This window comes from Mesoplodon mirus, assembly GCF_964341445.2.
Source record: "Mesoplodon mirus genome assembly, chromosome: 1".
Taxonomy (NCBI): Eukaryota; Metazoa; Chordata; class Mammalia; order Artiodactyla; family Ziphiidae; genus Mesoplodon; species Mesoplodon mirus.
The window spans coordinates 222,169,571-222,183,171 of NC_138976.1; the positions used below are offsets into that span (position 1 = coordinate 222,169,571).

The 13,601-nt window shown below is 42.4% G+C and overlaps 1 protein-coding gene across 2 annotated transcripts in view; it reads right to left on the minus strand.

The window, feature by feature from the left end:
- Positions 1–12,444, minus strand: part of CCDC25 (coiled-coil domain containing 25) — a 39,097-nt gene extending 26,653 nt beyond the window's left edge. For both annotated transcript variants that reach the window (XR_014293655.1, XM_082616813.1), the window contains exons 1-3: positions 12,339–12,444; positions 7,566–7,613; positions 3,022–3,061 (exon numbers count right to left, since the gene is read on the minus strand). Coding sequence is in view for 1 of the 2 variants with exons in the window: in XM_082616813.1 (XP_082472939.1) it covers positions 3,022–3,061; positions 7,566–7,613; positions 12,339–12,366 (116 nt within the window). In the remaining variant the exon portion in view is untranslated. The remainder of the gene's footprint in view (positions 1–3,021; positions 3,062–7,565; positions 7,614–12,338) is intronic.
- Positions 12,445–13,601: the final 1,157 nt, after the last annotated feature.

Consider the following 13,601-nt stretch of genomic DNA (forward strand, 5'->3'; position numbering starts at 1 on the left):
ACATAAGCAGTCAAAGTACTAAAACACACCCGGGAATATCACTGCTGATCTACACCAACTTCAGGCTTGTAGGTACACCTCTAAAAAGTGCAAGGGGAATGCATGTCCCAATGGCGCTTTGGTTGAAATGTAAAACGAACAAAAAAGTCAGTTCTGTAAACAAACTATTTTGAGTGAGTTTCCTTAAAAAACCTTCCAAACCTCCCAAAATGCTCACTCCAAGTTTAAATTATGCCCACTAGTTCCCTAGTTCCCTCTCTTCCTTGTTACCTTCCTCTCCCTGCTTAATCACTATTACTCTTTATTGAATGCAGAGACTAGAAACATGAGCATTCCTGACCTGAGAATGCAGAGATGCACGGGACCCCAAGCTTGGTCGTTTAACTCCTTAAAGTGGGGTCTCTGGAAATACTACTCATTAGGGGGTTTGGAAGCAGTGAACGCAAACTCTTTGTATTTTCCTTTGTTTAAAATGAATTTAGTTCCATTTTCATTTAATCCTAGAAAAATTCTTTGCTTAAAAGCACCTTAGGAGGTTTCCTGGTATAAACTTAGATGCTGACATTCCCAGAGGTTAAGCTCCAGGTTGAAAATCTGCCCTGGAATGTAGATCAACTGATTCATTCTTTGCACACCCAGGAATGTTTCCAGGATTGACAGTTTTTTAACCGTAACAGGTCTTGAAATTTAGGGCTCTGCCAGCTCACACCTGACCTAGAATAGCTTCTGGAAGTAAAAGTCAGTCACTTCCGACAACAGACATTAAATCTCAAGATTAAAGAGTGTCAAAATGGCTATCGGGAAGCTATAGACACCAGTCTGATAAGTGCCTTCCAGAAGTCTACCTTAACGAAACGAAAAACCCAAGTCATAATACATGAGGTGTAGGTTGTAAATTGGAAATTTCTTTTCCACTTAATTTTTTTTTAATGTCAAGTAAAAGGCTGTAGTGAACTGACTTGCACGGTGCATCTGAGTATGTAACCTTTCCTATGCAGGTACTTTTGCCCCAAACCTTACAGCAGGTAACTGCGTAACAGGTGTGATCATCCTTATCTATTGTGTGACAGATCTGGAGATCTTTGGGGCCCTGAGGACAACTGAAATAATCCAGCCAAGGGTGACAGGTGCTCAAAATGGAGATGACCAGAATGCAGTTACTGTGAAGACATGTCCAGCAGAGATCATTTCCAGACAGGCAGAGAGCTAGTCAATTTGAAAGTCCACATCTATTGAACACTTACTATGTGCCAGGTCCTACGCTAGGTAGTGGGACAGAGTAGTGAACAAACCGGGTGGATCACTGTCCTGGGCTGGGGGCGGGAGGCAGGGGAGCAGAGATTATAGTCAAGGGTCCTAGGAAGGTAAGCAGCACCCAATGCAGAAGCCCGGAGCAGTGCAACTTGCCCACCTGAGGTATGGGGGCACCAAGCAGTGTCCACCTTGATGACATATTTGAGTTCAGAAGATGGGCCGCTGTGCTGGAACAGGGGGCTGATAAAAAAAAGCCTTTAAACTTCCTCAGGTTTCTAGTGCCTCTTGGTTCCTGGAGTGTGGACTTCAGAGAGGGCAGACAGACAGGGAAGCACTTCCACGAGGTTAGGAGGCAGCTCCTTCACAATGAGGTAGGCTGGAGCCAGAGAGGCGCCCTTCAGTGGGCTCCTGCAGGTAGGCCCGGGGGTTCCGAGAATGGCTACATCTAGGGAGTAGCTTAAGTTAGTCTCTGGGAAATATCTTTCCTGCCAGATATCCAATGTTGCATACCTTATTGAAAATCAGTCAACTCTTCTAAAAAGTGGCAGCCTAAGCTCTGTCACTATAGGGAATTAAGTGAAGGATCTGGGCCCAAACAGCCTGAGGGAAGACAGAAACAGGGATCTAGAACTCGAGCTGGCTGGGGGCCAGCAACGACCCGAGTGGATCTGTTCAGTTTCCCTTAGCCTGAGTTTCCTCATCTGAAAAATGGGCATGATATTGGTAACTATTTCACAGGGTTGTAGTGAAATGAAATGTATTAGTGGAGGTAAACACTCAATAGGATCTGGCCTACAGTTTATGTGTTTGGTAAATGTCCATTACTACTATCATTAAAGCCAACAGGATCCGAGTGCTTCTCCTCAGGGACGGCATTTGGTAGGGGGTGTTAGGAGTCATAGAGACCATATCCCGCTCTATAGTAGGTCGAGTTAGGCTCCAGGAGAGAGACATCACAAGGGTCAGAGGGAGTGGTAGAAGCTGCAGCTAGAAAAAGAAAGCAAACTGAGTATGAGAGCATTACATGAAAGAAAAAGAAAGTAGCAGGAATCCATGAACTCCTCACAGGTTTTGGGTTTGAGTTGTAGAAAAGCCCATATAGCATCCCAAGGCAGTTAGAAAAAGAAAAGAATTCAACTAAAATGAAGGGTTTTTTTTTTCTGCATTTGTTTTGTTGTTTTTTTAGACTGGGTTCGGTGAGGAGCAAAATAAAATTATCTTGGAAGGAGGCTAAGAAAGAATATATTATAATTTTTGAAATTTCCATAAATTCTTTTAGAAAGAGGGGGTAGGGGCTGGATCAAGCCAGGGTTAAACTCTTTGTTGAGAAGACAAAGGGAAGCCAGGCTGTGTTTTCTCTAAAGCTGGACCGGGTCAGATGCTCCACCTATTCCACCGACATGGAAGCTTGAATCTATTTTCTTCACTGCTTCTTGTGAAGCCTGCATCCATCCACTCAGAAAGAGGGGTCTGAGTGTGTTAAGTGCAGTGGTCTCAGTAACCTACTATGAGGAGACACACAGGAGGTAAAAGCCTATGTTCCTGAGACCTTTGCAGTGAGGCCCGAGATCTAGCCCTAAGACCTCACTCCCAGTTAATGTGGTAATTATAAATGAAGGGAGCTGGCAGTCAGCTATTTACCACTGAATATTCATAGCCAAAACGCAAAGCATGAGTTCTAGTTTTAATCATAGGAGTCAGGTGGTTGGTCAAGTCTAAGAAAGTAAATAATGATCCATAAAAAGCAGAACCAAAATTGCTACTTACCAAATATCTTCAGGCCAGCCATACTTTATCAGATCTTCATCTGCAGAGAGACAGAACAAAGAAAAGGAAAAAAAAGAGAAATGAGTCTTAAGAGATACAAACTACTATGTATAAAATAAATAAGCAACAAGGATATATTGTACAGCACAGAGAAATAAAGCCATTATTTTGTAACAACTTTAAATGGACTACAATCTATAAAAATACTGAATCAGTATGTTGTACACTGAAACTAATACAATATTTTATTTTTAAAATTTTAATTCAGTTTTAAAAGTATTCTTTGGTTCTTTTATTTATCTGTTTATTGGCCGTGCTGCACAGCTTGAGGGATCTTAGTTCCCCGACCAAGGACTGAACCTGGGCCACGGCAGTGAAAGCGCCAAATCCTAACCACCAGACCACCAGGGAACTCCTACATATGTATATTTTTAAGGTTAATAATATATATCTCTACAGAAAGGTTATCTCAATATATACCTCTAATAGCCATATTAATAATTAGTAATACAGAAGCATTACTTAAATTATTAAACCTAAAGTTAAAAACTGTAAGGTAAAGTGATTCACATATGATGGTTTAAAATGTACTCAAGTATAATCTATCTAACTTGAATGAAGTATTTATTTTCCAGAAAAGCAAAAAGATGATAGAGCACCCTCTTGGATGAGGGTACTCTAAGCAACTGCAGACACCTTGAGTTTTCTGAAGGGTTTTCTACTAGCTTAAGTAAGAAGCTGAGCAAATAGCCGACAAGTAATCAGAAAAATCAGAAAAAGGGAATTATAAAAACCTCTTTTCCTCATCTGGGCAATGTTTGGCTCCCTGGTGCCACCTGCTGGCTAATAAAAAGAGCACACCTGAAAAGCTTTTTAGAGAACGTGACTCATTCAACTTAAAATTCATTTATGTTCCATCCAGCCCTTAGCCTGAAGTCATCAAGGCTACTAGAAGTAAACGTGATGTGCTAGGAGTACCAGAGAACAGGCAACTTAAAAATGTAATACTGTTCTTACAAAGCAGACTGAGAGAGTTGGATAACTCTAAGAGTGCCTGGGGAAAAGTATTCTACGTACAGATGTTTGTTTCCTACATATACTTTTAAGGACAGCAAAACACCACTCCAGTGGGCTCCAGACAGAATCTAAATTTACATCTGCAGACATAAACTCTGTATCTAGATTTCTATCTGTAGAGAGAAATTCCTACAACGGAGGTTTAAAGGATTCATTCTAGCCCATCCTAACCCACTCTTCCACGAAGCCTTCTCAGCTCTCCCTAACCACATTTACTCTCCGCCCCCTCTACTTCTACAGTGTTTGCTATTAATATCACTTCATTTTGCCCATACTTTTGTTTAATAGACTTTATTTTTTAGAGCAGTTTTATATTCACAGCAAAACTGACCGCTCTTTGGTTTTGTATGTGCCTCCACCTGAATGAACACTGTGAAAACACAGACTCAATCTTCCTCTTTGGATACTCAGAGGCTGGCACATGGCCTCACACAGATCAGCCCCAGCAAATAGGAAACTACAATGGAAGGGAAAAGAGACACGGTGGGAATGTCCCCGGCACAGCTGCCTGCGTCGGCAGCACTGGGAGCCCATCAGTGTGCACCGGAATCAAAGCAGCCCTTCGCTGTAAGACATACATAACGCTGTCCCCGCCCCGCCAGGGCTGCACAGTGCAAAACCCGCACGACCTCGGCTTTAGGTGCCTCTCAGGAACCTGAGTCTTGGGTTCACACCCTTCGTGTGGTAGAAGGGAAAGTAGATTTGGTCAGGTTTGGATCCATATCTACTACAGATAACTAGGACTCCTATAACTGTGCCTTATTGTTCAATGTAATATAGGAAGACAGTTTCCCCTCCCCAGCTATGTTCGTCAGCAGGACGCTATGAGAAAACGTATCCATGACAATTCACGGGTTACTAGGAGAAATATAAAGCTCAAGTATTAATATGCTGCAGACAGCTTCTCCATTAAGTCACAACCAGAGTCAATGGCATAAATTCATTGTAAGGAAAAAACCGTTTAAAAATTAGTTATTGGGCTTCCCTGGTGGCGCAGTGGTTGAGAGTCCGCCTGCTGATGCAGGGGATGCGGGTTTGTGCCCCGGTCCGGGAGGATGCCACATGCCGCGGAGCGGCTGGGCCCGTGAGCCATGGCCGCTGAGCCTGCGCGTCCGGAGCCTGTGCTCCGCAACGGGAGAGGCCACAACAGTGAGAGGCCCGCGTACCCCCCCAAAAATAAAAAAAAAAAAATTAGTTATTTTATGCTATTGGTTTTTTCTCTTGGCTAGGATGTGATACCCTTGCTTATACTGATTCTGCTTATGGTTATAGCAGGGTTTGAAACTGTTATATAGATCTGATTTATAATTATATAGTTATATAACTATATCACATTATCGTATTTATAACATTATATATATTTTATGTGATGTATGTGTATATACACCAACTACATATACTTAGCATGTATAACTATATATATACATACAACTGTATGTTTTTATAAAACTATATGCATAGTTATATCTAAGTTATATATAACTTATCACTGTTCTTTGACATCTTTTAATTTGGGGCCTTATTTCATTAATCAAGTGTCTCATACTAAAGAATGTTATACTTGTCTCTTTTAAAGGATCAAGTTTAAACTGTCAGTTACAAACGGCACCTAGAACAGACACTGATGGTTTTAGAAAAGGAAAAAAAAAAAAAGCAATACCTGAGGGTTAAAGAAAAGTAACTGAAGTGAATCAGGCAGCTCGCAGACTACTGAGGCAGTCACCCAGGCCTGGAGTGTTCCCAGGGGAGAAAGGAGGCGGCTTTGGGGAGCTCCAGAGCGAATCACCAGTTACTGAGTGCCCACCGTGGGCCAGGCACTCCCCCCAGGCTCTTTCATTTAACCTTCACAGCCCTGTAAGGCCGATACCGTCCCAGGATCCTCTTCTTACACCTAAGAACCCTGAGGTTCTAAGGGGTTAAGTAACTATGGCTAGTTTGCTGAAGAGCTGGGATTTGAACCCAGACTGGCCAGACTTCAGAGCTGTCTTTTCCAGAACATGATGCTACCCTCAAGAGAAGAGCAACTGTGCTTTTCAAGCTTGGAGAAGAGGAATTCTGTCACCTTCTCCCAGCTCCCTTGTTGCAGTTCTTTCCTCCCTCTTCAGTGTCCCACATCCTGAGGGTCAGTGCTGTCACCTCCCTGCTCTCTCTCTCTCTCTCTGTTTTTATTTATTTATTTATTTATTTTTGCGGTACGCGGGCCTCTCACTGCTGTGGCCTCTCCCGTTGCGGAGCACAGGCTCCGGACGCGCAGGCTCAGCGGCCATGGCTCACGGGCCCAGCCGCTCCGCGGCATGTGGGATCTTCCCGGACCGGGGCACGAACCCGTGTCCCCTGCATCGGCAGGCGGACTCTCAACCACTGCGCCACCAGGGAAGCCCATCTCTCTCTTTTTTTAAAATAAATTTATTTATTTTTATTTTTGGCTGTGTCGTGTCTTCATTGCTGTGAGAAGGCTTTCTCTAGTTGCTGCCAGCGGGGGCTACTCTTCATTGCGGTGCACAGGCTTCTCACTGTGGTGTCTTCTCTTGTTGCCGAGCACGGGCTCCAGGCGTGCAAGCTCAGTAGTTGTGGCTCGCGGGTTCTAGAGTGCAGGCTCAGTAGTTGTGGCTCGCGGGCTCTAGAGTGCAGGCTCAGTAGTTGTGGCGCACGGGCTGAGTTGCTCTGCGGCGTGTTGGATCTTCCTGGGCCAGGGCTCAAACCTGTGTTCCCTGCACTGGCTGGCGGATTCTTAACCACTGCGCCACCAGGGAAGCCCTCCTCCCTGCTCTCTTGATCAAGAAAGCTACAGTTCCCTTTCGGCGCCCCCCGCCACTCGTGCAGTCAAAAAGGCGATCCCTAAATCAGTGTTTTTCTTGTAAACTTTAGATCAAATGCATTAGTGAGTCAGAAAATTAATTTAGCAGGTTAAGACTAGTTTTTTTAAAATGAGATACAACAGAAAATAGTATGGGTATTTTTTGGTAAATTTTTGTTTTAGTTAGGTGAATGTTTGTATCATTTAGTCATAGGAATGTGCACGGTATGAGATAACGTGTTTCATTCTGAGAGTGGTCAAGAAAGCACTGTTAACATTTCAACTCAAAAAGAACCATCTTCTGCCTCAAAACAACCAAGATATGTTTCTTAAACGAGGTAAAAATGTACAGAAAATGATCTTTTCAAGCCACAGATTATTTTTATTTGATGAAAACCAGCACAAGTTAACCTCTAATTCCTGTCACCCCTAAATCAAATGATACCACAAAACTCTTTGTAAAGTAAGATTCTAATCAGCCACAGGTGGTCCAATTAGCTCAACTATTATCTGATATAATGAAAGTCTAAGAAAGTTAATCCTTTGGAATTCCTTATAACAGGTTAGTTAGTAGTTAACTGAAAACTCATATCCAACAAACCACTGGGAGAAAAGGCAATTAACACTTACCTGCTGGAAATTTCAAAATCAAATGCTTTTGAAAACTTACTTTCATATTTATCCTTTCCCATGTAAATAGTGTAAGCAGATGAGTTAACTAAGACAAAACAAAAATAAGAATAGTTAGATAACTTCAACACCGACACAACTGTTTGATGGGAAAAACAAGTGACAAATGCTTATTAGGGGTCGGCAAAACATTCTTGGCCTGTAGGCCAAATCCAGCCCTGTTCTGGGACAGCCCTTGAGCTAAGAATGATGTTTACATTTTTAAAGGGTTGAAAAAAGCAAAATGAAGAATAAGCTAGAGAGACCGTATGTGGCTTACAAACTCTAAAATACTGACCATCTGGAGAAGGTTTACCAACCCTCATTAAAAATGGCTACTTTCCTACTTTCTCAGGGATTTAGTTCAACGCAATTCCAGTTCAGTCCTATACTTCTGCCTTCTTCAAAATAGTTTTAAAAAAACAACGACCAAAACTCTTCACCTCGACCATTTAAAAATAGGTTCCTATACTTAGGCAAGTTCTATTTTTCATAATTTGCTTTAGCTATGTCCTAGGTGTGCTGCAAATTATAATAAGCTCCCTATTACAACGGCTCCCTATTACGAGGGGAAACAACGGCTCTCAAGCTTCAGTGGCTCTGAACCCTGTTTACACATTAGAATCACCTAATTTTGCCCCAGCTCCACCTAAGACCAACCAAATCCAAATCTCTGGGGATTGGGGTTTTGCAAAAGATCTCTTTTTACAGTGATTCTAATGTGAAGTCAGCATTAGGGACCACTACTCTAAATCAAAAAGAATATTCTGGGTATGGTTTACCTTAGAAATGACATTTGCTTTCCTGAGCTAGTGTGTTTTGATGTGGGCATCCTCCATCTGGAATCAGTTAGGTTTTGTAATTGAAATTCTAACTGGGTCCTGGTTTTCCGAGCTAGTCTACCAAAACCTGTTAGACCCCGTTTGGACCTAGACTCCTGAATTAACAGCCACTGAGCCTCTGCCTACAAAGTCTGGCAGACAGGTACAAGCTTGGGCCAGGCAGTCTGCTAGCTGTCGCTCCAGAGGACTACCGCGTGAGTGGAGCTCTGAAGGCTGGGAAGCAGCACTCTTCCATCTACAGATCCCTAAATTCAGGATTGCCTGCACATTCAGAATGAGAAGCTCCTTAAATGATCAATCGTAGTTGCCTCTCTTGGGGACAGAAAACTCCCAATTCCTTCAGTTAGCAGTTATGATGACTATAGTCCATAATTACTTGGAAATAGTTGAGAAAAATAACTTGAAAGAAGAGAATTTTGCACTGACCAATTGACAGAAATACTTGTCTATAACAGAGCATTATATTAGCTTGATAAGCCCTTTGCATAGCATATAACAAATGCCAAGTGCAGGAATACAACTAAAAAGTGTTTCAGATCCTCTCTGTACATTGTTATATGGGTACACCCTTTTGAGCCTATAAATGTCACCACTAGGAGTATATATCCTACTAATGAATACTCCGTCAAGCAGTGATGTTCTTTTTACAACTTAAACACTCATTAGTTAAGACTGGTTATACACACTATAGAATATCCATAAACAAAATACCATGTACCCATTAAAAAGAAAGGACAGGTGAAGAAATTAAACAGCAGAACAGTATTTTTGTGTATCTATATACAGTAATATTCAATTTGTAAAAAATAAGTAACTGTGTATACATAAACATGTTTACATATATATTTTTAATACACGCACCCATTTTCTTTACACTGTGGAAGGATATACATTTAATTGTTAACAATAGTTACCTTGTCTACTTGCTTGTAAAATGTATAGATGGTTTTTGTAATCAGAACAAAGGTAATTTTTTTAAATGATCGAAATAAACAAAGCTGTCTCTGCAGGACAAGCTATCTAAATTACAGCCCAGAGAAGGACAGATGGTTCTTTGGATGGTTGACCTATAAAGTGAGGTGATTAAGAACATAACTGCTACAAGCCCAGACTGAGGGGCATTCTACAAAGTAATTCTTCAACTGACAGTGTCCGTGTGAGACACAAAGACTGAGCAATGCTCCAGATCAGAAGACGCTAAAGAGTAATGAATGACAGCGGAATGCAACAATGAGTTGTAATTTTCCTTTGTTATAAATTCATCACTAGGACACTGATAAAAACTGAATAAAAGCTGCTGATTACACACTAGTATTGCTGCAATGTTAATTGATAATTAATTTGATAATGAAGAATGTCTTCTGATAAGAGAATATCCTTGATTTTAGGAAAAACACCCTGAAATATTTAGAGGTAAAATGCAACTTACTAACAAACGGTTCAGAAAAAAAAAAAAATCTGTGTGTGTGTGGAGAGAGAGAGTTGGGGTGGAGGGGAGCTGGAAAAAGAAAGAGAAAGGGGGAAAGAAGGAGATAAGGTATGTGTGGTAAAATGTTACAATTTGGGGAATCTGAGAGAGGCTATAAAGGAAATCTTTTACTGTTCTTATAACTTTTCTGAAATACTGAAATTATATCAAAATAGAAAATTAAAAAGCATGACTGCTGAGTAAGAAATCTGAATTAAGCTCCCATCCATGTTAGAGGGATAAAGGAAAAGTAAATTGAATTATTCTAGTATTTTTGTTACTCTCACCCAAATATTAAGGTTGATTAGTATGGGAACTAGTTATCTTGAAGATACCTGATACAGGTGTAGCAACCAGGCCAACTTTAGAGGTACTGTGATAAGTTCATAATTTACAGAACAATCTATCTTGAGACAGATGCTAGTAAAAGGTACTAGAAGTACAAGTGAAGTTAATGAGCCATGTGCAGGTAATTTGTGGGTCCACAAATCAGAGGGGCTTAAATGTGACACTGGAAATACAGCAAGGCTAATGTTTCATTATTCTATTATGAGGGCATGAAAGAATAAAACTAAGCAGATTTTAGTTAGAGATACTAATTTTAAAAGGGAAGGCAAAAACTTTCTATTGAGATTTTCAACCCATTTTTAAAAAAAGTTTTCTTGCAGTAAACCATCAGTTGCTTGAAAAGCTTGGCTATCTATACGAAGTCATTTCCTGCAGATTCTGTGTGTTCAACCTGTTTTCTGTACTAGGATATATAAAGTTTTACTACTAACTTACTGGAAGTTATAATTTTTCCATTAACTTTGCAATTTTAAAAGCTGCACAAGTGCAGATTTATTAGACTTTGAGGCCAAATATTTTTCTGACAGGAAGCAACTGTGATGTTATAATGGAAGCCAATGAGAAAAACATGATCCACAAATCAACTGAAGCAGTCTGCTCTATTAAGGGCACCTGCGTGTGTCCGACTAGCGCTCAAGGAATTTAGAATCACTTTAAGGAGAATAAAGCAGCCAGCATAAAATACATGTAGTACCTATATGGCCTGCCTATAGTTTTCATTCCATTGCTGGACTTGTACGGGTAACTATGGTGTCAGGGGCTCTCATGAGAGGCTACGAAGAGACGCTCCAGTTATCTGGAGGGGCAGGACAGGGCAGAGAGAGGATGAAAATGCTATTCGGGGCCTATAATGATTTTTCAGGCTAGTGTGAATTTTGTTTCTAGTAATTTTAATAATATGGGTAAGACAAAACTAAGCCTATAGAGACAGAGAAATAGCTTATGGCACCCCGTGGAAGCCTAAAATGAGATGTGATAGTATGATGGAGTAGCAGGGGAGGGGGTCTGTGAGTGAGAACTTCCCTGGGCTTCAACGTTCTCATCTCTGAAGAGCAAGTACCACTCTATTCAAACCCACACAAACACTGCGCAGCTAGTTTCACTTAAATCTCACCTTTAACAAGTAGGCAGAGACAGGAGCAACAGAATAGAGTGTGCTAGAAGTCAAAAAATATCATTCATCGATTCAATAAGTATTTATTGAGTAACTATCATGAACCAGGCACTACACTAGAGAAACCTGGAGATCCTCTCCCTGCCATCAAGGGGCTTACACTCTATCTCAAGCAGACAGTTTAATATCATATGACAAGTGCAATGCCAAAGGCATACATGGGTGTTAACGGGATCCCCGAAGAGTTGTATCTAAGCAATCCTGGGGTGGCGACAAGGCGGGAAAGGCATCTGGAAAAGATAGGCGAGGGCTGTCTCAGGGGAGAAGCAGCTAACTGGGGGATTGATTGTAGGCAAAGGGAACAACATAAGTAGAGAAATGAAGACAACAATATTTCCTGGGAACTAAACACACCCTTTCCTTGCCTGCCAAAGACAAATCAGAAACATTATCATGTCACTTTTCAAGATCTGGGACATCAACTCTGCCCAGTGAGTGGCTGTATCGCTATTCCAGAGTCTTTTTATGGCTTTCGGTAACATCCAGGCCCTATAACCCTTTCCTAGAAGGCTAAGGCGCACTTCCGGTAAGGCAGAGTTGTTGGCAGATGTCTCCTTTCTTTCTCTATGCGGGTAATTACCAGGGCGCAGCAAGATTAAACGTTACGGGGGTGGGTGGGGAAGGGAAGACTTGGGGTTGGGGTGCGAAGAAGTCCACAAACTGTCCAATTCCAGGTAGCGACAGGTCTTTCTGATTGAGGGAAAAGAACAACTCCCGGAGGCAAAGACAGCAAGGGGGATGGTGCCTCTACGCGCCCCCAGGCCCTGACAAGGGGGCGCACGGGGGGGAATGGGACGGACACGGTGGGGGGACCATGAGGACGCGAAGAGGCACCCACTGCCGAGGAGGCGCTCAAGGACCAGGCTCAGCGGCGGCCTGGGGGTCTCGGCTTCGGAGCCCCGCGGTCGAGCAGGGACCCGGGAGGTCTCGGCGCCCACTCACCGCTGCTGCTAGTGAAGTAGAACACCATGATCCCGGCGGCGTCACGGCGACTGCAGCGCCGAGCGGCAGCACTCAGCTCTGGAAGCTCAAGATACCGGAAGCGCGGAGGCCGCGTCCCCCGGAACTCCTCCGCGCACTTCCGGCGGACGTCGGGCAGTGTCATAACGTCGGCTGCCGGCGCCGTTTTCAATCCTGGCGGGCTGCCCCATCGGCGCGCTGAGAGCTCCGTTTACTGGGGGGTTGAGGGGAAAGAGGATGGAGCCAGGACAATAGGTGACTGGAAAACTGCGGGGAAACTCCGTCTTCCTAAGAGAAAAATGTCATTCACTGACTTTATTTTCAGAACCTCCACCCCGTGAGCGGTCAAATCTCGAGGCTTAGCTCTTGGTCTTACCTGCCTCCTTTCACTCGCATCTGGCCTGCCTTAGAGTAGAAACCTTTTGTCTTCTTCACAGCTAGGCGTTCACTGAGCCAGTTACGGTACTTGGCACTTAGTAGGAGCTCATTAAATTTTGAGTGAACCCCAGTTCCTCCACTATTCTCATTCTAGGTCCATCACCTACTGGGCACATTTGGTGGTGCACTTAACCTTAGCTGTAAAATGAAGATGAATAGAGCTGCTAATTCACAGGCTATTTTGCCAGGGCATAAAATGTTTAGGACATAGTAAATTGTGATATTCCCCGGAGGCAATATGCCTCTCTGCGTAAGATCTGCCATCTATTATTACTTGTGAGACTGGGCAAATCTCTGAACCTCAGATATCTTCCAGATGTAAAGTGGGAATGATCTGACTCAAGGAAAGTTCCCACAGCACTTAGTTTTGACCTGACTATTTCTCTTAACTTCATCTGACCGACTTCATTCTATGAAGTTAAGCACATCACTTAACGAAATTTATTTAGAACTAAGAAAGTGCCAGAGATTGTACCAGGAGCTGGTACACAAAGATAACAACAGTAGCTAATAATCAGTGAGTGCTTTAGGAATCTTTGGGCTTTGCAAAGGAAGAACCTAGCTCTGTCCTATAAATAGTCATTGTTTTCAGGCCCTCAGTTTTATTCTCTGTAAAATGGGAATGATGATACATATCTCATAGACTGTGGTGAAGAGTAAATGAAATAAAACACATGAAACGTGCAAGAATGCCTGGCGCATAGATGTTACTGTCATGATTTTTTAATTTAACTTGAAAAATGAAAAAATGAGCTGGAAACCTAACGTATTACTAGTAAAAAAAAAAAGGTAAACTAACAGTAAAGC